Source organism: Pleurodeles waltl, chromosome 3_1 (genome assembly GCF_031143425.1).
Source record: "Pleurodeles waltl isolate 20211129_DDA chromosome 3_1, aPleWal1.hap1.20221129, whole genome shotgun sequence".
Taxonomy (NCBI): domain Eukaryota; kingdom Metazoa; phylum Chordata; class Amphibia; order Caudata; family Salamandridae; genus Pleurodeles; species Pleurodeles waltl.
Genome location: NC_090440.1, coordinates 1,107,666,451 through 1,107,692,233, shown reverse-complemented (window position 1 = coordinate 1,107,692,233; position 25,783 = coordinate 1,107,666,451). Strand labels below are relative to the sequence as shown.

At 44.5% G+C, this 25,783-nt stretch overlaps 1 protein-coding gene across 1 annotated transcript in view; it reads right to left on the bottom strand.

The window, feature by feature from the left end:
* The window catches only part of HTR3B (5-hydroxytryptamine receptor 3B), a 103,277-nt gene extending 78,927 nt beyond the window's left edge, over nt 1–24,350 (bottom strand). The window contains exons 1-2 of the mRNA XM_069221324.1: nt 24,102–24,350; nt 804–964 (exon numbers count right to left, since the gene is read on the bottom strand). Of these exons, the coding sequence (XP_069077425.1) occupies nt 804–964; nt 24,102–24,144 (204 nt within the window). The 5' untranslated portion in view covers nt 24,145–24,350. The remainder of the gene's footprint in view (nt 1–803; nt 965–24,101) is intronic.
* Nucleotides 24,351–25,783: the final 1,433 nt, after the last annotated feature.

The following is a 25,783-nucleotide window of genomic DNA, read 5'->3' as shown; positions in this document are numbered from 1 at the left end:
ATAGGGTTTTATAAAGCACCATAATTGTGCCATAATCTATGTTACTGCAACTATAAGGATATGATGGATAAATATGGACCTTTCTCTGAGAATTTACTATTACAGAGGAGAGCACTTGAGTTTTGCTTGTTTCTGTCTACCTATCACTTATATTTGCACCCTTATTTTGCTTAGGCAAAAGAAACCTAATTGAACGGCCTCTTTGCTCACTATCGGATTTCTTTGCGTAAGCAGGTCAATGATAGAGCCTTAAATGCAGACTTAACTAGACAATAGATCATTCCTTTATCTCACAGAATATTTTTATAGACATATTTCAGTCGTGTTCTCTTGTGGATTTTCCATATTTGATTTTCAGCTATGCAGAAAATTCACATGAGTACGTATTTAGAAATGTATGTTTTCATGGATATGTCGTTTTGATAAATGTGTCATCTATTCATAATTTTAAAAAGATGTGCAAATATATGTAAATCATTTTTGTAAGTCTATGATGTGCATTGTGAATCGGATCCATTGAGTCTAACCCTATATTTTTTTGAAAAGGCAGGACTTGCAGTCTGTTCTAAGCCGGGATGTAATACAGGCCCTGCAGCCCCTGTGGCACCAGGTAGTCCCCAAACACTCAGGGAACTGAAAATCCTTCAGGGGGGACCTATTCAGCCCAAAGCTGATGAATATCTGTGAGATATTGGAAACTCAGTGGCCTCTGAAAGGGCCGGCCCATCATTTTGTGTTATACACTGGATCTACGATCTGTCATGAGGTCGTGAGATGCTTAAACTGGTGAGCCCTCCACTTACCACGTCAAGCACAGCGCAAACAATCAGATCAATGGAAACTGTTGTGGCAATCGTCCAATCCCTGACAGGCCTTACTCCCCGATTGTAGTTCAACAAAAGGTGCTCGGCCAGTTGATGCAAGGTGGAGTTCTTGGGATGTGCACCCCCAGAAACTAAGCTTCCTGTGAAGAGGAACAGAAGGGTGGAATGGTCATTTACCAATCTGGCCACATAATGGAAGACAAAAACAGCACATCGTCTAGCCGAAAACATGATGAGCTCTTAACATATCTGCCCATTTTACAATATCCCAGGTGCTTAAGCCTTCCAAAAATTCATTACTTCCCCACTGCAATGCATTCTCCCTCACCGGGGTGCAGATTTAGGAATTTTTACAATCATATACTTTCCAAGAGGGCTCTAGAAAGGGCTTACGAATTCCCAATTGTATTCATACAAATGTTCGATTAAATTAATGTGAATGCCGTTCCACGTGTGTAAATGTACATAGTTTTAAATTTCACTTGCAAAAATACATGTGCATTAATTGTAAATAATTTTTTTCTTCACTGGAGTTTTTTTCCATGGACAAACCCTTCTCTATGCCATCAACAAGTTTTTGCGATGTACCCTTCCCAATTCCTCACAGGAGACACATTTTGCTCCTCATGGGTAACATTACACGATGCTTTGGGCATATTATACATGCAAAAAATCCGTTATGAGAGCAAATTGACATTTTGAGAATTGTAAATATCAAATTCCTCATGTAAGCCAAGCCATTCGGACGTCCTAGTGTGACACTGTAAAGCATGCTCATTTAGCTTGCAGTACCTTGTAAGAAACTTTTTTGACACACCAGAAAATGACCATCATGTATTATTTTTAAAACTAGTTGGACTTAAACCAAAACTTTAGCAAGAACCTTGGTGTTCTGGCATCTATAAAAGCTGAAAACATATATAACAGGAAACCGAGCCAGCAACATGCATTAGAAATAACCCAAAGCTGAGGGAAAGATATTAAGGATATGGGGCAGGGCTGGCACCTTCGCTATGGCGAAGGAGCGTTGCCCCCTTGGCCAAGGGCCAGGAGATGAAAAATGAAACAATAGCTTTCTATTGTTTCATTTTCCATCTGCTGGCTCAGCCAGCAGCACATGGGAGGGGCGGGGCAGTGCCACAGGAGTTGGGAGAGGGCTGAGTGCATTAAGTGTGCAAGTGTGTTTGGCCAGCCGTCTCAGGCCGGCCAAACACACATGCGCACTTAAGTTTCTCCAGCCCGCCTGTATACCCAGCCAGGCTGGAGAAACTGCACAGACCCCAAGCTGGTGTCTGAGTGGCAGTAACTGCCACTCTGACCAATCCTGCTGCTGCTTACATGCTATGTTTAGCATGTAAGCAGCGCCAGGCTTGCTGGGCAGCCTATGCTGGTGTTCCAGTAAATGCTGGGACACCACGTGTGAGGAAGAGGAGCGCGAGGCAGCAGGAGACAAGACGGCGTAAAGATAGATTTTTTTGTTACATTTATTTCCCCCCTCCGTCTCCATCTCCTCCCCTTGAGATGTGTGGCGACCGCCGCTGATATGGGGCCAGATGTATCAAAGGGTTTTACCTATTCTGTGCTTATGGGAAAAGGTGTTCATATGTATGACTCTTGATGCCAAATGATACTTTTTTTTGACGAATCGCTTAGATAAATTTTGGGGTCAACTCTATAGCATGGCTACTGAGAAATAAGCTTGTTGAGAGGCAAAGGTGAACTGTAAGAGATAAGTCAGAGGTTTTCCAAAAGCTTATTTTTTCTGAAAAGCCATGAGGGCTGCAGAAGAATCAGCCACATGTAAGACGTCTGTGAAAGAAAGAGTCACACTGGAATACCAATATCTGCCTTTCTCTACCTTGCCAGGCAAGCTTCCTCCTCTTCCCTATTCCTATCATTCTCTTTCCCTGTCCTCACTTCGGTCTCTCTTGCTCACTCCTTCCTCTTACTTCTGCTGCCCCCTTACTCTTTCTCTCTATTTTTATATCATTCTCTACCTGCCCTCCACCAGTCGCGGCTCACTCCTATTTAAAGGGACGGGGCGGGGCAGGTGCGGGGAAGGGGGGGAGTGGGACATTTAATATAAAAAAATAATAATAATAAAGAAAAAAATGTACTTCCTCCGTTGCCGCCGTCCTTTATCCCTCGCCGCTGCTGCAGGCACAGGCTCCCAGCCTGCCCTGCGGCCAATCCTGATGCTGCATAGAGCAGCATCAGGATTGGCTGGGAGCGCTTAGCCATGGCGCTCCCAGGCAGACTGGGAGCCTGTGCAGGCTCTCTACAGCCCAGCAGCTGTGTTGCTGGGCTTGAGAGAGCCGTCTGTGCATGTGTGTTAGGCCGGCCCGAGACGGTGGGCCAAACACACATGTGCGCTGAGGGGAGTGCTCTGTGCACTCCCCTCCGAGGCTGTCATCCCCAATGCCACGCCCCTTTCACCACAAACAGATAATAAACCTAGTTTATCATCCCTTCGTGTTAAAAGGTTTGCAGCTTCTGCTGCTGGCAGGGGGCGATGAGCCTCTGCCCTTATGGAGGAGCCACCTCTGCCCTCCACTCTTATTCCCTCTTCTCTCTGGATTTCCCGTTCTAACTCTCTCTCTTCTCTCATCCTCACACTACTCCTCCCTTTCTCTTCCTCTCCATCTATTACCTTCGTTTTGTTTCTCCTCTCTACCTCATGTCTCCTTATTGGCCCCAGCACTCTTTCTTTCCTTTACCACACTTTTTCTATCTTTCCTATGCACCTTTCTTTTTCTCTCTTGTACGTGCTCTTCTCTCTGTAATACCTTCACTATCTTTGCATCCTGGTCTCAATCCTCTCATTTGCCTAGATCACCCTAGGATGTTTGATTACACGTCATGCTGAGTGGGAATGCTGTATGGAATTCTGCTCTGCCTGATCATGACTGGACAGACATTCCAGCACCTCGCCAAGCAAGCTCTCAGAAGAAGCCTGACTTTATACAGAGGGGTTGTGTGATTAACCTCTCCCTCCAAGAAAATTAGAGAAATATGGAAGCAAGTGGTACACTTTATTGTAAATGTTTTACACTATATTGGTTGAAACACTAAGGGGGTTATTCCAACTTTGGAGGAGGTGTTAATCCGTCCCAAAAGTGACGGTAAAGTGACGGATATAACACCAGCCGTTTTACGAGTCCATTATATCCTATGGAACTCGTAATACGGCTGGTGGTATATCCGTCACTGTACCGTCACTTTTGGGACGGATTAACACCTCCTCCAAAGTTGTAATAACCCCCTAAGAGCCAAATTATCAAAATGCTCTGAGGTCACTGCAGGCGTGCTCCCTGAATTTTTTGCTGCAACCCAGTTGCACTCCCATATTACAGAAGTGATCTCAGAACCTTATAAGGACCCTTCTGTAACAACCTTTGCAAAGATGCTCATTTTAAGTATGCACAATGCGAATGGGTGTTCCCTTAATTTCCTCATTCGCACGGGTTTGTGGCTCCATGTACGTGAGGGAACACCATTTTCCTGCTGATATTGCCAATGAACGTGTCTGAGGAAAAAGGCTCTCCAGAGGAGCATTACTGCCGTAGGGAGTGGCAGACGATTAGTACACGCCTTAGTGCACCCTTTAGGAGAGTGCACAGAAGGTCCAATAGGCCAAAAAGAGACTGGCCAGTCGTAGTGGTTTGAACTGAAGTTTTGTCTTTCAGTGCTCCAGAGCAGGTGAAAAAATGGATATGCTGTGACTCCGCTGTAGAACGCAGATCGCATATATATTTTTTTTTACAGTTTTTATATATATCTACCTATATCTATATCTATATGTGGGGCCCTCTGCACCCATTCTCGGCCAGCCTTTTTATGGCGGTGCAAACACCATGAAATGGCTGGCAGAGAACAAGGCCGTAATCCCCAGGCAGCACTGCTTGCAGCGCTGCCCTGGTGTATTAGGACCGCCACTTACCGCCCGGTTCCCTGATCCTGGCGGAGCTTGTGGTCCCCTAGTGGCCCCACCACCAGGGTTGAAATATGGCACTCGGACCTCCACATTGGCAGCGGTCCGACTGCCGTCCATGAGTCTGGCGGTCTATTAACCGCCAGACTCATAATGAGGGCCTTTGTGTTGAACCCGCCAGGTAGGAGATTATAAAACGCACCCAGGTTTTTCTCACATGCTGGTGCGGGCACAGAACCTGCTATGTCCCACAGGTGGGCTCCCCGGGACATAGCTAGTAAGCCAGCCCCTGGGGAGAGGGTTCCTGCGGCCATTTATGGCTCAGTGAAGGGGGCCCGTCCCTTTAAATTACTTTAGTTGTGCCAGGAAGTGGGGTCCCCTGGGCCTTTAGAGGCTCAAGACGGGGGCAGTGTGGCACCCTCCCCTTTTTAAGAAACTTTGGCCCTGGAGGTGGAGTCCCTGGTGTCTTTAATGGCTCGAGGAGGGGACCATGTGGCCACACCCCTTATTGAACACAGCCCTGGAGTGGGCTCTCCAGGGCTTATAATTAATTACTGCAGGCCTGCTGACATTCTCTTTTTTTTGTTTTTTTATCTATCCCCAAGAATATCACAGGATTGCAGCATTTGTTGCTAATATTTTTGTTCTTGGCTCCCTAGGGGTCACTCTGGGTACCCCTCATCTGGCTGAGGTGGTCAGGGTGTCCCTACTATGCCCCCTTATATTATTTTTCTGTTTTTACTTCAGCACAGGGGACTAGGGAGATAGCTGTCTGCTTTTGCTTGGCAAGAGCTTTGAGAACTCCCACCAAGCAAAAGCAAGCACTCTGCTTCCAGCAAGCAGGAGCTGTCAAAATGCTCCTGCTTCCTAGAAGCAGACTTTTTTGGAGATGCGTTCTTGATGCACAGGAATATGATCACATCTCCACCAAATAAAGAAGCACTTCATGAGTGCTGTGCTTGGTGTGAGGTTGGGTGATTTTAGGGGGTTGGCCGCAAGGCCTGGCCACTACTTATGCCCTGCAGCCAACCCCGTCCCCGGTCATGGCCAAAGGCCGTGCGTGGCGCAGGTTTCGGTGGTTATCAGGCGTTGGCTACAGGGCTTGGCCACTATTCCGCTCTAGGCCACACTACTGTATGCCATTTCACTCTATTCTATTCCACCTTTGTAATGTGAATCAAAATATTATTACAAAGAAAGAGTCATTCTACTCAGAGCATTCAAATTACATTTAAGTTTTAGGTCATTGCTTTCTGCTTCAGGGAAAAGTATTTTCCAGGCGCAAGGATGAACTACTAGGCGTTTTACTCCTGATGTCTTGGGGCCCGACCGCCTATGAATCATGAGCAAGAGGGCAAAGTACCCTCTCAGCACTTGACTCTCAGTGGTAGCATGGGTCCAGCAGTCCAAGGGTACTCTGGGTTGGGGGTGGAGATAGAGACAGGGAGGCGTACACAGGCTCACAACTGAAAATACATCAATATCAGCAATAACTGATTGTCCAGTCAAATATTCACTTTAAAAAATAAGTTGTATTTATATATATATATATATATATATATATATATGAACACAAAGTAAAATACTGCATACACAAACAATACACACAGTCCCCTGAAGTCGGGGCTTCAGTTTCAAAAGGCATCTTCCTAAGTCCCACTTCCTTCTCACTATTGGTATTGGTTACTCCCTATTCACTATAGGCGACATTCAGGTGAAGCCCTACTAGTAGTCTGAGTCTCAGGAATCCCACTCTGACTCTTATAAAAGTAAAAAGTGTTCCAGGGCTAAAGCCTATGTGGCAAATCTATTTCACGGGGGCCTTCCGACCCTGCGATCAATCTTACCCACTCCTGCAGGAGGTGCACGACTGGAGTCTCCAGGAGAATTTCACTCACAGACATCGCTGAGAGCTGCAGCACCTGCTCTTGGTGAGTTGTACTCGCTGCTCTGCAAGGGTAGCGGTTCGCCATCCACAACGCTTCTTATGGTGAGACAGTAACTTCTTCTGATCCTTCCCACAGGTGGGGGGGGCTGATTGCTCCAGTTCTAAACCTCAGTCAGGGGCTCGCACAAGTCATCGCATGGCATCTCCTCTTGATAATGGCTTGAACCAGGCAATGGTCCTTGTCCTTTCTGGTGGCCCCCTCTGGCATACGCGGTCCATGACCATACTCAGCACATGGGCAAGTGCCCAGACTGCACAGCAGTAACTTACTCTTCATGTCGGCCCACTCTGGCATTCGGGGTCACCAACTTCACTCTGCAAACAGGCTACAGCCTGATTGGCATAGGAGAATTCTGGCCCCTTCTGGCATATGGAGTTGCAGACTTCACTCCACACCTGCTACAGCCTGATTGGCAAAGCACTGATACCACAGCTGACTTCACGGTATCCCCCTTTGGCATACAGGTTGCAAACTTAAACCAGCACACAGGCTATGATCTAATCAATGCAGCAGCTGTCCCCTATTCCTCGCAGGGCACACTGGTCTTAGCAAGCAGGTAGGCACTGGTGTTCCAGGCACCAGGGGCAGATGATCTTGTCTCCTCCCTGAGTCTTCAATGTATTGTAACAGTCACAAGCACACATACGTCCAGCACCTGCAAACAACACATGCACTGCACATCACTACATACTAACTTGAAATAGGCCAAGGATGAGTTAAGCAAACAGCAGCAGAACTTTACATGAGTGCGCCTGTAGGCCTCACTCTAATGACACAGTTAAAAAGGCTTGTTCACTGCTACTGATCACTACACAGTATGCTGCCACCACAGCGCTCATGCTACTTAACTCCTGGTACTTTGAGGGTAGCACTTCATGCACCCCTGCTGGTCCAATGAGACTGTGATCCACGAAACAGGCATATGTCATGGTGCACAGGTATGATACGTGTTCGTCCAGGACAACAAATATCAGCGCGAGGGATCCAGACACTATTGCAGCTGGGGCACTCAGGGCAGTGGTACAAATCCGTCACCATGCATGGTACTTTTCTTTCCAAACAATTGTCTCCTTTTTAAATGGCTGATTACATTAGTCAATAACTGAAGGCGACCACTCACTGTTCAAGTGCCTGGTGCAGGAAGTTTAATAGCTTTTAATCTGTTTGAGCTAAAACATTTTTACTAAATCCTCCAATTGTACAGAAGATGATGTATTATGTGTCAAATGCCACAAATGTATATCTGTGCCAAAAAGCACTGCAGGTGCACAATCACATTTTTCAAGTACCCCTTCACTTAGATTTCTATCTTACAGTCTCAGGCATCCATGATGTAACAAATAACAGCTTTATAACAGTGTCCACATTGCTCTAGCCTGTAAGGGACAATTGCCATTTTTCCACTGCCCATTATATAAAGTAGCATAGGCACGCCAGTTTCCACGATGCCCCATCATATAGAGCGCAAGAGCCACACTACATGCTGATGCCAGTCTGTAACATGTTGAATGGTCTAGGTGCTTGGGATCCAGAGAATATCAGGGTATTTCTAATGGACTCAGAGACCCGTCATTACCATAAAGACATCTAGTGGAATGGACTGTACTAGGGAATATCAAGCATTATAATATTGTGGTATCAGAATATCATGGACATAATAACGAGGGACAAAATATTGAAAGGGAAATTCATATAGAGGAAATATGGATTTACCATTCTTAACTCCACATCTATGCACATTGAAGATATATATCGTCGAGGTACATATCTGGAGTTTCTGTAGAAAATCTCTACGTTCCTTTTGATATTTCTGCCTCAATAATCTGGTGACGATATTTTGTGACATCGAGATTCCCATCTCCATATTCCGAGGCACACCATGCTGTGGCTCCCCTCTTTTCTTTGCCACAACTACTCTCCAACTAAATTCTGCACATTTTCTTTAATGAAAGTAGCGTAATTTGAAAGGCTGTAAAACCATGTCTGCAGAACATGCGTTCATATGTACTCTGGAAGAGGAAGCAGCATACCAGTAATTAGATGCTACCAGTGAAACTCTGCTGCTTTTAGACCCTGCCTCTGTTTTTAGACACCCGAGTTTGACTGATGAACAAACTATAAATGGTGGCGGCTGAAAAGAGGGTATGCATGGGCTGAGAAGCATGCTGATTTCTAAGATCTGTGGCTGCATGCTCAAATTGGAGGATAGTTTAAGTCTTTCAGCACATCCAGCCCTGGAAGCATTCTCCGCGCCTACCTGCAGATACTCCTTGGTCCTCTCAGCTGGTCCACCTTGTAAGTGCTCTAGACTTTCTGTATTATGTGATGCAGCGTAGCTCGTTGTAAGCACTGTGGGGCAGATTTATGGAAAGTGGTGCTGCACAGAGTGCAGCGCCACTTTCCCCGCACCCCTTAGCACCCCCCTACCGCCAGCATGTGTGCACCATATTTAAAATATGGCGCACCATAGCGCTGAGTAGGGGGCAATAGCATCATCTTTCATGAAGCTATTAATGTACTCTGCAGGAGTAGAGACAAAATATTGGCGCTACTCCTGCAGAGTACATAGGGTCCCATTCTAAAGAATGGAAGGCACCTTTTAACTTCTGCTCTTGAGCAGACGTTAAAAGTGCCATAAAAAATGGCAGAAGGAAATCTCATAGATTTTCTTACCCCATTTTTCGGGCTCCTCTAATGGGGGAACGCCCCCTTTGCATACATTATGCCTGGCATGCATTGCGTCACACTGTAAATACAGCGCGGGGATTTGGCCTCATTGGGCCATATTAACATCAGAATAAATTAAATTAATGTGGCGCAAGGTGGCACTAGGGGCCTATAAATAGGCCCCTGTATGTGTTATTTTTGTGTCTGTTGTGCAGTATGTGCTGAACACAAGAGGGGGCATATAACACTAATGACACGGGGGCCTCATATGCTTGTGTGTCTCCTTTCCCCGCACACAGGGCACTTTTATATTACAGATGTGACCACAGATGCTTGTGCAGTCCCTTATACAGATTGCCCTGGTGGTACATGTACACTGGGGTGATATCAAGATGGATTTGTCTCGGAACGTGGTCCCATGAAAATGATGAAACAGTTTGCCTCTGCAGCTGCACCATACTACGGAACTGGTGCCCAGGCAAAGGAGCTGTCGGGGCAGGGGCCTACTAGCTATGAACCATAAAGAGGTGACACACAGTCAGTGCACCTCTGATGACGCAGAAATGAAGGTTTTACATTTATTAGCGCATTAAAGTAGTGCCGCAATAATCAAGTGTGACTTTAATCAAACGAATAAAGATTGTACGGGGACAAATGTGCCCTCAGAGTAGTTTGCCAACATTTATAAGCGTGCTTTATATAACGTGATGTATTAGAATTGTACGAATCTGACATAATCATAAACGTGTGCTATGATTTGCTTGTTTGAAATGTTTTAGCTTAGCATAACTTTAGTGGAGGCTTTGGCCTAGTTGCCTTGTCTCACGATTTAGATGCTCGTATTTTTCCAATGTGCTAATAAACGTGTATTTCTGCTTGAAGCTGTACTTTTCCACTGAGATCGTTCACATGCTTATCTTTAGGGTTTCGTGCCAGCCCGGCATCTTCTTTTTTGCTCCAAGGTCAATCTGCAGGTGCGGACAATAGAAGCTCTGAAAGTGAGTTAATTGGTATAAAATGTTGCAACTTACGTAACCGTCTCCAAGGATAATGTATGCCTAGGTAGAAGCTTGAGAACTGTTGTTTTTGATTGGACAATTTGAAGCCAACCTATGAACCCTCCAATGGAAGACCCTACTGGATTTGAACTGTTGTCTATTTAAACCAGGTGCATGAGAGGAAAGCAGCTATTATTGGACATGCAGCCATTAGCCAGTACTCATCGGACATTATTGGCCATTACGAGCCCGATACCCGCCATTTGCAGGACTTTGCAGCTATTATGGCCCACCTTGCTGCGACGCCATTTTGAGAGAGACTCTGATGCTTTCTCTAATCGAGAGAAAGAGACTTAATTCTCGCCTTAGAGACTTTAACTTTGATTTGTCCCTTTGCATGAAGTAGTAGTTTATCTTGCCGCCGTGAGGCAAATTGCCCCGTCCACCCTGTCCCTTTACCCCGTCCCATGCTGATCGAGAAAACGGTACCTGTGAGACGAAGACTTCCTTGACTGCTGATTGAAATTGGTAAATATGAAAGGACATTGTACAATTGCATTGTGTTTCTTTTAGGTAACCAACTGCTGATTTTTGATAAGAGCCCTAGTTAGGAGTTTTCCAAATTAATGTTGCTAAATTGTTTTTGCATGAAGTCCCACATGCCGATGCTAATTTGAGGTTAGATGAGGATTCCTTTTGTTGCACGATGCAATTTGAGACCTTGTTATGCTGACTAAATGTATGCAATTAGTTCATTACAGATTATAGTTTTAGTGATTTGCATTGCTATTATCGAATGCCTTGTTATTCAAATGCTGCATAGATTGCACCTTTTCCGCCGTTATGGACAGCTATTAATGTTCATTTACGTTTATCATTTGGTGTTGAGACACATCTATATTGTGCTAGCTTTGTTAATATAGGGAAATAAATTCATTAACTTTGAATAAACTGGTGTGGTTATTCATGACCGAAAGGTCATGGTTCGCCGAAATGTATTCTGGATTAATTGTTAAGTGTTATGTTGATCAGGGAATTGCTTATGTTCGTTATTGATTATTGATCTGATTAAATTGATTGATCTCGGGTGAAGAGAGTCCCACTTGGTCAAAAGATTCATCGGCCTAAAGAGCGTCCAAAATACAGGTAAATTATTAGTACGGAACGCTCTATCACCTCCGAGTAACACCCTAAGATGGGTCCTATGGACACCCCAGAGCCTCCGCTGCAGGCAGGTGCAGTCACTCATTGCACTGGGCTGTAAGGGGATCTCTGCCTCCCTTTAAAATGCAGGCCACATTGCTGAGAGCACAGTAAAAGGTGGACCGTTTGCTTTAAAAAGCCACTGTTCCTTTCACCAATGCACTGCCCAAGGGTAGGTGCGAATTTGCAGCTTCCCACAGGGGGAGCACATTATCAGTAATAGGTTTTACTGTCCAAGTCTGCACCCAGTGCACCTATTTAATGGGACAGTGCACCTTTTGTGTAATGCTAGCTCACGAGGACTTATCCCTTCAGAGAAGTGGATTCGAAACCTAGTGGTAATATTGTTAGTTGCTGCTGAGCATCACTGCGCTGCATTCAGTCTCACAAGTACCAGCTCAAACCTTTTGCAAATAGCCTCAATGTAGATAGTACAGGCTGGTGCTTTTTATGAATGCTTCTAGAAGAGGTGGAAGAACACACCTCCCCACTGAAAAAAAGTTCAACATGTAAGGAAGGGAGGGACCTTTTAGAGCTTGGGTCCTCGTGCTGAGAATCGCCTAAGAGGCACTTCTGCCCCCTCCTCCCGCCAACCTCACCTCCTACAAAAACAACCGAAATCGTGCTGAGGCTGCCACCCTGGTCTTGCTGTTTTTTGACACCTCTTAAAGGACTTCGGCTGGTCAAACCCTCAAAAGACGAGCTGGAAACCCTCTCACTGCAGTGGTTTTCAGCTCGTCTTCGCTGTCAGTGTCTGACATTGGCTTCTCACCCGGTGACCGTGTGAAGGGAGCCAATATCGCATGACACACAGTGGCACAGTGTGAGTTGGCAGATCTGGAGGTTGCATAAGGTGTTTCTGAGGCTGTGAGGCAAGCAAGTCTTCATGCGTCATGCAGGGGTCAGACCAAGCAAGTGGAAACAGAGGTAATGATGTGGGGAGGGAGATGAGCCTAAAGTGCCCAAAACGTATGAGTGGTACTGATGGTACTGAGGGCAAAACAATGGCAGGCAGCACGTTGATACATACCCCTCTAGTGTTTGTATACACTGGCATGGCTGGAACCAAACGTCCCGGATTAGCCGGGACAGTCCAGGATTTTACCCGACTGTCCCAGCAGTTTTAAGGAAATTTAGCTCATGTCCCGATTTCTAGAGAGGGAGGCCTGAAAATAGTGGAAAGTGCCTTTTTATATTTTCCAAAATAGGGATAGTGAGCAACCTTTATGAGAAAGCAATTTAATTAAAATGCATAATACTGGCTTTAAGATGTTCATTTTTATTTATGTTTTTAGTGCCTCTTCTGTAAGTCTAGCCTGGTGAGTGCCGTCATTCTGTGAACTGGGGTGAGGTAAAATTCTAGACCTTCTTCTATTTTTCTAAGATGTCCCTTTGTTTGCTTTAAAATATTGGTCACCCTAGCATAACAGCCTCGATCGCCTACTTCCATGCTGTATGAAAAGATCAGGTTTGAGGGTTTTCACGAATATAGTCGGAGAACCGATTGGAATTCATGGTGTCCATTTTCTCCTTTGAGAGATATGGGCTTATGATTGGAAAACACTGATGATTAAATATCTGTCCAGCTCAAGAGTGAAGATGACATTTGGTGTGACATGGCTAATGCAGGATTTGATAGGCGATGGGGTATATGCGTGTGCGGTTTTGAGAGTGTTGTATACACGACATTTGAGATATTTAATGTTGCATTTGACATATTTAAATTTGTAGGCGTAAGTGATTCGCCGATAATCACACATTGTTCTGTCAAATGAAGGCGCTGGCATTCTAACTAGCTACCCAAGTTCCAAAGTATGCAGCTTAGCCACTGAATTACATCTCCTCCCTAAAACACTTGATTATGGATCAGTAAATATCTCTGGGAGGTTTTGCATGATTACCTGGGACACTGATTAACGAAAGCTGAAAACTCTGCTTAGTGAGCAGGTATCTGTTTACAGCTATCACACCTTGCAAAAGGTGATAGACACAGCCCTGATGTACTGTGTGACAGGTGCATTTTAAGCACATGGTGAGTCTGTCTTCAGCAGCTGTCTATGAAGCTTTGTCTGCACATGTATGAATGGACTGCAACAGAAAGCTAAAACCTTTGGAGTATCCCAGCATTGTGATTTTCTAAAAATCTTCAGGTTTGTATTTGATTCATATATTATTTTGGTCAATGCTACAAATGTGTGGTTGCATAACAATGCAATCTGAAATTTCTACTCAAGTCTTTGTGTCCCAAAATGACTTTTGTGCGATGACAACAAATAAAAAATAAAGAATGAAAAATATATACTTTAAAATGTAAATAAAGTATTGCGACGATTTTGCATGGTGTTAAAGTGCAAGAACGTTTATATTGAGTGCAAAGCACAAGGACAAGAATGTGTAAAGGAACATGAAGTAGAGGAATCATATAATTACTTACCATATTTGGGCCAGATTTCATAGAAAATGATGATGCATGGCGCTGCGCCACTTTTAATAGTGTAGTGCAACGTCATTTTAACAACGAAGGGATGCACCATATTTTCTAGAATACAGCGCACCCCTGTGTTTTCCCCTGCTCTGGCGCTAAATTTTGTGCAGGAAGGAAAACCTTTGTGTACAAAAACAATCTTAAATGGCGATTTGCTCCTTCTATTTGTGCTGCATAATGCAGCACACATAGAAAGAGCAAAAAATAAGGAGAAATTAAAGCATTTCTCCTCGTTGCACCTTGCTAACACTTGGGGTGGCGTTAGATTTTGGTGCTGCCACAGGTTTACAAAATGCAATGGGTGTTGCTGTGGCAGGTTTTACGCCACCTTGTAAATACGGCGCAGGGCATTGCTCCACAGGAGTGTCACGAAAAGTGACTCTCCGGTGGCACTAGGGGCTCTTAAATATGCCCCATGGTCTAGGAGTGTTCCCTTTTTAAACAAAAACAATTTGCAAAGGCCATACTGCGAAAAAAAACCTCTCCGATGTTGTTCGACTAAAAGAGGCCTTGCTTTAGCTGCAAAACATAAAAATAATTTTTAGGTTGTTGGATTGTACTGTGAGCTTGGGGCAAGAAGAAGGTTGAAATATCACTGGACGTTTAAGAACAAAAAAATGCAACGGGAAGCACAAAAACACAAAGAAAGGATGTGATTAGGTGAGTTGGAGAGCGGAATGGCTGGGAAGGTATTTCTGTCATACAAACTAGAGAGTATTAAGGAAAACACTCTAATCCCTAAATGAACAAAATTCGAATTTTAAGAAATTGACCATTGTTTTTACTTTACGATTTTAACTGAGACTCAAAGATTCAATTATGAAAAGTTTCCCAGGAGCTGAACAGGAATGTGTGCTCTCTTTTTGAGCCCACAGGGCTCTTTGATATTACATATGTGGCTCCTGATGCTCGATCGGCCCTTTTGTGACAGAGATTGCCCCATAGCACATGGATCGCAGGTACAATCTCAGAGGTGTTCCCTCATTTAGTATGATTGGGGTGTGTGCCCATGCAAATGAGAAAACAGTTTGCCTATGTGCCCACGCCGTAATATGGAAGTGGGCACTGAGGTAAATGAGCTGTCAGGAGAGCACTAACTAAACACCACAGGGAGGTGGTGCACAATCTGTTTGACCTCTGTGATCACCCCTTGAAAAAGGAAAACGATTCCAATGAACACCCCAGACATCCCCCTTGTATGTGGGTGCAGTCAATCGCTACAGGCTGTAATGGGATCTTAGGCCAGATATACAGTGCTTTTTTTCTGGTCGCAAACGGCCTTATACACAGAATCAGGCCATTTGCGACCAGAAAAAAAGCATTTCTGGATGTACAGACCCCATTTTGCGATTCAGTTATCCATTACCGAATCGCAAAATGTTTTTGCGAGTCGTTATTAGGAAGGGGCATGTCAAGGGCGTCCTTTCCTAATAGCGAGTTGTAGGGCCATGTAAGATTGTTTTGCGACTATGAATGCGGTTGCAAATCAATCACAGTTTCCACCAACTTCTCGATGGTGATAACCCACTCGCAAAGGGGAAAGGGTCCCTATGCGACCCCTTCCCCTTTGTGACTGCAAACGAAAATATTTTTTCAGACCAGGTAGTGGTCCCACGCACCACTGCCTACTCTGAAAAAATGAAAAGAAAAAACTTAATTTTTTTGTTTGAATTGCATCCAGTTTTTCTTTAAGGAAAACGGGCTGCATTTTTAAAAAAGCATTGCTTTACTTAAAAAGCAGTCACAGACATGGTGGTCTGCTGCCCCCAGCAGGCCACCATTCCTGTGAGTGGGGCCATTTGCCGTGGGGTCGCAAATTGTGACCTAACTCATGAATATTAATGACCCCATTGGAGATCACTAAATGGGTCTCAGACACATTTGTACATTTCATTTTGCAAGTCTCTAATTGTGATTTACAGTGATTTAGAGACTCGCAAAATGAAATGGTCCTACATCTGATCCTTAGTCCTTAAAAAATGCAGGCTGATTGCCATCTGCACTTTGAAACACGAGCAATGCATCAAACAACTAATCCCTCTGTCACTAGTTTTCTATTCCTAGGGCATGTACAGGCGAGCCTCTGTGCTGGGGCAGTGCATTTATTGTGATAGGACATACTGACCAACTCTGCACCCAGTGCACCCAGTAAAAGCTGTGCTGTGAGGTTGAGAGGGGCAGTGCACCCACTTTATAATGTGGGCCCTGAACTATATTATCAAAAGCTCCCGGGGGCACAAATGGCGTGTGTGCCCACTTTGATATTATAGAAGGAGCCACAGAAGCTTGCAGAGCCACTTCTGCCATATAGATCACACCAGCCCACACAGAGCGCCGATGAGTTCTCAAGGGGGGAGGTACCTTCATTCCCCTCTTTGCCTCTCTGTCCACGTTCTGTTAGACACAGGTGCCAAGACAAATATGCAATCAGGAGGCACTGAATGTGCACCACAAAGAGGTGGTACACAGCCAGTGGGCGCTTGGAGAGTGGCTCTTTGAAGGCAGCAAAGGGATCAAGGGGCGTCCTATGGAAACCAGGTATTCTGCAGGATGTACCGTGGTCTGCACAATGAAAGACGGACCGATTGTTGCAAACAGCTAGTCAAACTTTCACTAATGCACTGTTTCCAGTGCAGTCGCAGGTTTTCATCTGCACACGGAACAGATAACACATTGGGATAGAGCACTCGGTCTAACTCTGTAATTCAAGGTGAGCTGTGCTGCAGAGCAGGGTGAACCTCTCTGTGATAGAGACGGAGGAGTGCAATTGGTACGTAATTGACAACACTGCCTCTGCCCGGCAGCCCCTACCACCTTTGATCTGGATAGTAAATACTTTTCACTGGATAGTAAATACGCTTCAGAGACTTTGCGCTGCTGCAGAGCCCTATGAATCTGGTCCTTCGTATATTAAAGTTGCATGAGATTATGATCAAAAGCCCAGACAACATGTTGAGTGGAAAGGGATGCGGAAAGGGATGCCTATGAATTTTGTGAGTTAAAAAATCAAGCTATCTCCTTAACTAGGACCAGATAACGTGTTTAGGGGCAGATTTAGGAGCCCCTAGTGCCACCATAGTGTCATTTGTTTGATGCTAAGGTGGCGCTAACGTGCCATTTTTCCTGTGTCATATTTACAAAGTGGGGCAATGCATACATTGCGCAACTTTGTAAACCCTTGCGCCACATTATACCTGCACTAGGCATAATGTACGCAAGTGGGGCGTTCCCCTGCTAGGGGTATGAACAAATGGTGTAAGGCACTTTCAACGCCTGCTCAGAGCAGGTGTTAAAAGGGGGCTTCCATTATTCATAATGGGCCCTTATGTACTCTGCAAGAGTAGTGCCACAAGGTAGGCTCTACTCCTGCAAAGTACATCGATAGCATAAAAAACAATGACGCTATTGCCCCCCTACCCTGTGTCATGGTGCATTGTATTTTAAATACGGCGCATACATGGTGGCTGTAGGGGGCTCTAGGGGGCAGCGCCATTTTTCTTAAATCTGCTCCTTAGTATGGTAGGGGAGCAGAGCCAAGTTCACCAACACCATCTGCAGCAAAGTTGCAAGCACTAGCAGGCTGTAACTCTCCTCCACTCTTCTGGGTATGACGTACAGGCAAGGGGTAAGGGACAGAGCTGGTGAGGGCCGGGAAGTGATATGTGATCCCTGAAACAAACAGCACACCGGGGGGACATAGCAGGGCTAGGACAGTGCACATGCCAATGTCTTAAGAGACCTCGTGCAGGGAGGTAGGGGTAATGGGCCTCAGGTCATTGCACATGGATGGCCCAGGGCTCAGAGCTCGGAGCAGAGGATGGCCGCCATGTGCCACCAGTCTACCCCCTGTTCTGAGCACCCATGAATGAGTTTACGAATGGTTTCTTGCTCACTCATATACCCATTTTTTGCACAAACAGCTTTGCACTTTGCAAAGTTGTGAAGTTTAAAAATACTCTCCTGCCTTATGTAATAATCACTCTTTAAACTCCTGGCAGCACTTATCGTCTTTTTAAGTTTACAGATCCAGATTTCACTTCCGACATGAATTCATTGCTATGAAAAAGGTAGATCTCATTTATCCTTTATATATACCAAAACTTTATAAGACCCATTTAGTAAAGATTTTGGCCCAGATTTGCTTACAATGTGTGTTGGCATTGTCACGTTTGTGACACAGACCTTATGCAAAATCCATTTTGCCATTTATTAAGCAATCAAAAGTTGATTTGTGTGCCACTGTGTGGTTTGTTCAATTCAAAGTAATTCAACTTAGTGCATAGCACTGCCCTGCAATACTTTGTGTCCAGTGGACATTACATGAGTGGGCCACAGGCATTCCTATGCATCCACCTGTGTATTTTGATGACAAATAGGAGTTAGAAAAACTTGTTAACCAGGGTTTGCACAAAACTCCTGCGCCTACCTGACAGGTGTGTAACTAGGAGGAATATCTTTATTTCTCTCTGTTACTTTCACTGTGAATGTGTGATGCAATCTGCATCACACAAAGAAAGAGGAAATTGCACAAAAACAATCCTACTTATAAGGCAGACACCCTTGCAGCTTGATGCATGGGTGCCTGCGTTAGTGCTGGGCCACAGACACTACTAGGAGAGAGCATATCTTAGTAGATTTGGCGCACTTCTGCTCTCTCCCTTTCACACAACGCAGCACATGAAGTTGCCTTGCTGCATTGCATTGTGAGGACTATTAGGAAACCTGACCTTTTGTGCACATGTGCGAAAATCTGATTTGCTAGCAAGAAATCTCTAGTCTTCATTCACCACCAGGATCAGCCAATAGACAGATTCTCTCTGGAATAGGACATGGGGCGCACCTAAGCACTGCTCAGTAAAAGCTTTACATGCACCAACAAACATCTGTCTGCGTTTGCAAATTAAGCTGTCTTCTTAAGCACTTCCGCCTGGCCCTTCCATGTGGCCAGTGAAGGTGATCCATCTACGCCATTGTCCTCATGGAAGCAACCACCAACAGCAGCAGTTGGCTGCATAGAGAGAGAAGAGAGATCCTGGAGCTGCAAGAGTTTTGACACCAGCTCGGCAGAAGAGCATAGGTTCTAAAAAATGTTAGCACTATGTATTTGTGTGTTTATGTTTGTACATATGTGTGCACAGGGATGTGCGTAAGAATATTGTGCCAATGGTGCCCCATGTGAAATGGTGTCCTTCACTTAATGGCACCAATTATTAGCATTTTGCCAGCAGTTGTGGACTTGTCTTGTGAGCAGTTTGGCACTGCTAGGTGGACCAGTATGAAAGGGCCTGTGTTTGAGCCATTTCCTTGATCCTGTGGTAAGTGGTGGGACCAATAAAGCAGCCCCCACACTGGCCTTTTCAAACTGACCCATCTGACAGTGCCAGACTGCCAGAACTGTTAGTCCAACACTACTTGCCCTCATCCATGGGTTGATTCCCATTACTCACCCATGGTAAGAAGCCATATCCCTGGCATAATGCTGGTTATATAGAACTAATGAGAGGGGCCCACACCCCAAGGGAGCAGGGCACTTCAAATCAGTATCACAAGAAAATGTCCCTTGGGATCAGGATGGCACACAATGCATACAGTCAATTACTCACAACATACATCCACTTAATGTACCTCCTCACCGTCGATAGGGTACCATGTTTTAAGGCACAAACCACCAGAGAGGAGATTTATGTAGAGCTTTAGTGTCATAAGGACCATATATAGATACCTGCCAGATTGCCGAAGCTGTTAGTCCAACACTACTTGCCCTCATCCATTGGTTGATTCCCATTGCCCACGCTTGGTAGAATGCTGGCCCTCACACAGTAATGGTAATTATTGCCAACATGGTGATCCATGGGATGATGTCCACTGCTAAACCTTGTATAGTGTTATCCCTCACAAATTACAGTACGTTTTGACAGCTTGCGAAGAACCATGAGAGATGCCAAGTGCCCATCCTAGTTAGTACTGACCCATTCAGAATAGTAGTAGTTCCTAGCAATTTGTGGGCATTCATCGGATGATGCCCATCGTCCACTATGATAAAATGCTGCCCCTGACATAATGGTATTTCTTGGCAACTTTAGCATATCCATGTGATCATGTCCAGTGTTTGTTTTTCGTAGCTTGTTAGCATTTGCATAACAGAAGTATTTCCCAGCAACGTGTGGTCGTCCATGGCATGATGCCACCTCCTTGCAAAATACTGGCCCTTATACAATGGTGGTAATTCATCACAGTGTTTTAACTGTCCACACCTCAGATCTCATCTAATAGTCCCTGATTTTAAGCATGCCTTTGACCATGTACAGTGCTCCACTGCCTTTTGGCTAAGTTTGTGCGCTAGAAATACCACATACACACATATATAATTCTTGCCAACTTCTGGACATCAATGGGAGGATGTCCAGTGCACACCCCTTGTAAAATGTGGCCCCTCACAAAATGGTGGTAATTTTTTTCAACTTCTGCTTATCGTAAAAGGCTGTGCATTCCCCACCTTAGTAAAATACTTGCCCACGCACAGCGGTGGTAGATCTTGGAAATGTGTGGGCATCCATAGGATTGTGCACAATGCACACTATGGTAAAATACTGGTCTTGGCACATTCAAAGTAACTTTTGGAGTTTGTGGGCATCCATGGGGTCATGTCTGTTGCTGAAATACTGACTCCCAAAATGGTGGTGTACCTTGGAACTTGCATGTGTTGAATATATGTTGCTTACCATTGGTAAAATGCCGGCCCTGAAACAATGGAAGATTTTTAGTCAACTTATGGGCATGCACAGAACATTTCCAATTCATGGTAAAATGGTAGCCTTGGCATACTTGTGGTAATTTCTGGCATATCGTGGGCATATATAGAATGTGTACCTTTTGCTGGCACAATGCTGGTTCTGACAAAATGGTGGTCAGTTTTGGCATATTGTGTGCATCGAGGCCCCCCGTGATACCCATGCAGCACATTAAAGAGGTTTTGGAAGTATGGTAGCAATTGTGAGCATTTAGTGCACTATTGTGTCCAAACATGGCATAATGTTCATCCTGGCAGAATGTGGGTATTGCTTATCATATGATGAGCCTCTATCTCACAACAATGGCAATTTATGACACATTGTGGACATTCAGGGCACCACATCTGTTATAATGCTGGTCCCTGCATTTTGGTGTAATGCTGGCCCCTGTACTATGTTATTATTTCACATCATATTGTGTGCATGCTCGGCTTGATGGTGCTCCAAATCATATAATGTAGGCCCTGACTTAATGATGGCAATTCCTGGCATGTGGTAAGCTGCCATGGTATGAGGGTGCAAAAGTCTAAATATAAATAATTTAGTATAAATAAAATCACAAGCAGGTTCAGAGAAGTGAGTAACCAGTGCAAGTGAACCTATGAAATACGTCCACTTGTGTACAAATCCAACCCTTTCTCCAAAACCTAGGGCATCTTTTCTAATGCTTGGGTTTTTGGAGCAAGAATTTGGAAAAATGAAAGCTAATGCATTTGTAAATGTTCATTATAGACTTCCAGTTGAGCTGTTTTCAAGGTATTATACAAGAGAACTGCATGGCACTAGATAAAATGATATGCACAGAATTACACGTTGAGTCTGGTATGGTAGCAGTAATAAGAACTCCAGTCTTTTGTTTCAACAGCAATGTAGTCACTAGACACATCTTAAGTGGATGACCATGGCTTGTACTTTATTCTATATAACTGTAATTCTAATTGTAATTGTATTTATATAGTGCTTACTACCCCTGACAAGACTTCAAAGCACTTTTCGGCAAGTAGCACACTACTCCGGAACCCAAAGGGATTAGTGGTGGATTACTATAGGGAAATAGGAGTACAGTATTAGTATTAGTGTAGGGAGGTATGAGTGAATTTGAGCGAGGACATGAGTCTGTTAGTTGGATTGAATTGAATAATTGACAGATGGAGGATAGAAGAATCCAGAAGTGTTCATTGGGAAATCATAGCAGTAAGATGAGGTTTGGGATGAGTAAAGGAGAGATGGAGGAGAGAAGAGTCAGTAGAAAGGGATTAGGGAGATAACAGTAGTAAAATGAGGTTTGGGATGAGTAATATCAATCAGCTCTTAAATGCCAATTCACTTCTTCATCGTCTTTTCACAATAAATACATGAGGTCTGGTGCCTTTATTGTAACATTTTGTAATAGATCAGGCCCATAGCATGGTCATTGACTTTCCAGCTTAACCAACTAACATAAATACATTCATCAAGACTGCCCTCCTCACGTATGTGCTACTGCCAGATAAAAACAAACACCATAAATGATCTACATATGTAAGACATTTTAATGGCACTATATGCATCCCCCGAAACTTCAAGCTATGTCCCATTGTTAAGTTGACACTTCATTTGTTTTAGTAAGACTTTGTTAGGAAGCCATACTGGTGATGGTTCAGGCAGCTATGTAAACAAAATAATCAGAGCTACCTAGATATGAAGCACCTTTTTCATGAGGAAGCACACAAATGTTGCCCAATCAAACCATGTACTCCTGTCCACCAACATGTAGGCGGATCAAAAGCCTCTTTCTGTAGTACTACTGAAAGCTATTTTTTAGTTTATTCACATAAGGTCTATGACAGCTATGCTGTCAAGCCAGACCTAAAAAGGTGTATACTTTGTTCACAACATACACATTTGCATTTCTAAGAGCTATATAAAACATGAACTACAAATACCTAATGAAATGTCCAATTAATAATGATTCTCTACGGGCTTTGACAATTTACACCTAAATTATACCCTCAGGATTATAGTATCATTTGCTTGAACGTAGATAACATACAAAAACTTGCAGACCCCAGCATGTCAGCATAACTTTGCTTTTTCTCACCCAGTTTAAGTAAACTCCAACTGGTTTTGACTGAAATAGAGTTATCAGATCTCAGTCCTCAAAAGTGTGCAATAATGCCAGGTTCACATACAATATTTCCAGGAGCAAACCTTTCGGGGGAGGGGGTGTTTTGGGGTCTTACACCCTCCTAATACATGTATTTAGTGCTAAATAGTTGGGTACAGGTGCTTTCAGTAGGGTATGTTGAAGGTTCTGAATTTTTAAACACACTCAGAAAAACACGCACACACTCTCCCTCATCTATTTAGAAACACTTCAAAAATGTTGATTATTTCACAAAATAATGTGCCTTCTCTCACTTTGTGGCTCATTTACAAGCCCCTTACGCCACTGTAGTGTAATTTTTTTATATGGTACGGCGGCGCAAACAGTCCCCCACACAGCGTCGCATTTACAAACTGGTACAATGGTACCATTGCACCAGTTTGTAAAGCCTTGCACCGCATTTTACCTGTTTCCAGGTATAATGTATGGAAGGTAGGCATTTTCCAGCAAAAAGGGACGCAGAAATGGCACAGTGAAATCTATAAGATTTCACTGCGCTGTTCTGCAGCGTCACAGCATCATTTTTTTAATGCCTGCACAGGGCAGGCATTAAAGTGACGCTGTGCTGTTTTCAATGGGCCCCCCTCTAGCATTGCTGGACTAGCGTCAACATTGTGATGCCAGTCCAGCAATACTACGGTTTAGCGTCACAGCTGCGCCAGAATTTGTGGACACTGTGCGCCATGGAGCACTGCAATGTAAATACAGCGCTCCCATGGCTTCGTTAGGGGGGCGCAGGGCAGAGCAAGAAAAGTGGCGCATAGATCACGATGCCCCATTTTCTTGTAAATGAGGCCCTCAGTACCCCTACCAATCCGCATTCCTCTCCCTCTCCGCTGCCACTTAAGATGCTCCCGTGCGCCCTTCTTGCCGTATAATGTTTTCCTTCCTCCGTTGCTGTGCTGTAGATCAGTGTCTATGATCACCTCAGGTAACGAGGGAAGCCCGCCTTCTCGAAAAGCGGACCCTAAAGTTATTTTCTAAGCAGAGCAGATGAACACTCGCTGATAGATTTTGCAGTTTGAGTATACCCGGTCATTTTTTGTGTGCAAAAGAGTACGGCAGTATCGGATTTTTGCGGCTATTTTGATAAAGGCTTACACTTACCTGAGCCCAAGGCGAGGACCACCAGCAGCAGTTGAGTGGCCATCGTCACCTTAAGCAGTTTGGGTCTCTTGACGGTTCTAGCAGGTCTGGTGTGGTTCAGCTTCCTGTTATCTTTTGCAAACCTTGTCGATGTAGCCGGCCCCGTTCACCGTCAAGGCCACGTGCAAATTTCATCATTAGCTTTCGTTTTCCATACTCGAAATACTAACAACTCTGTCTTTGGGAGGCCACCAGTCCCTCCAATGTGGAATCCGATGACGGATTAGATTACATTTCATCGGCTTTCCATTCGGGTTGCGCGTGAGTAATGGCACAGAAGGCGCGTCCCGGAGGCATGGAAATACAGTGCTAATGTCATTTCCTCTAGTGCTCTTACCTGGGGCTATGAGGTTGCTGGCTTGGCTGCTGCTAATTCCAGTAATAATTGACGCCTAAATGGCATCTCTAAATCAGAGATTTTCACCAGCAGCCCTAGAATTTGACAGCAGTTACTGCGCTCTTAAATTACTCGGCTAATGGAAACCTGCCCGCGTCTAATGAAGAATGATTGTGAACACGGACTGGAAAATGAAGAAATTTCCGCGCTTTTATTCCTTACCGAGATGTTAATGAAAAGACATTTCAAACTTTGCTTCGTAGAACGGACCTCTCAGGTTTCACGTCGGAGCTTTCGAGAATGTAATTGTTATTTAAATTCTTTAAGCAAGTGTATGTTTAAGAATGGCCACCTTGGGATTTCAGTGACCTCCACGCCTTGGCTGCTTGGCACCATGACACTCACGAAGTTGATAAGTCAAAGGGGAGCGCTCTGGTTGATAGCTGGTTAATGCTACGTTCACAGGTGTTGTCAGAACAATATCGGGCGCTTGGGGTAGTATCAGGTCAGGGCCACTTTTCTTGCACCCCATAGCGCCCCCCTACCTCCGCCATATCTAAGATAGGGCGCACCATAGCAGTAGTTAGCGAACTAGCCGCAGCATATTTGACACTAGTTCGGAGCTTTGCAGGATTAGCAGCAAAAAAATACCTGCAAAACCCATTGAGGCCCATTGTAAACGATGGTGTGCCTATTTTTAATGCCTGCTCTGAGCAGGTATTAAAAGTGCAGGAAAAAATTACACATATTTTTGAGCCATTTTTTCGACCCCACTAACGGGGGAACGGCCCCTTTACATACATTATACCTGGTGCAGGCATAATGTAGCACAAGGGGTTAAAAAGTGGCGCAATACATACTTTGTGCCACTTTGTAAATTTGCGTGGTGATTTTGTCCTTGGGCCACATTAGCTTAAAAAAATGACACTAATGTGACACAAGGAGGCACTATGGGCTCTTAAATTGGCCCCTAACTTTCTTCTACATTCATCCCTTTTTTTCCCTTGGGTTCAGCCTCCATTTTGCGACACCCCGACACCTTTGGTATGTATCCAGGAGAGCAATGTTGCTTATTTAGGAGGCTGCTTGCTCTTTTCTTCTTTAATGAAGAGTGAACAGTGACTCTGACTCAAGCCCCTTGCAGCAGCCCAAATGCATGTTTAGATGAAGACATGTGGGACCTGAAAAGAGCAGAATGTGCAGGATGGACTCCCACACCACATTAAGAGGAGCTAACTATTTATTTCCCACCTGTCTGTGTACGATATCACAGCCTATAACATTTTCCAAAAGTGCTTCAGTTCAA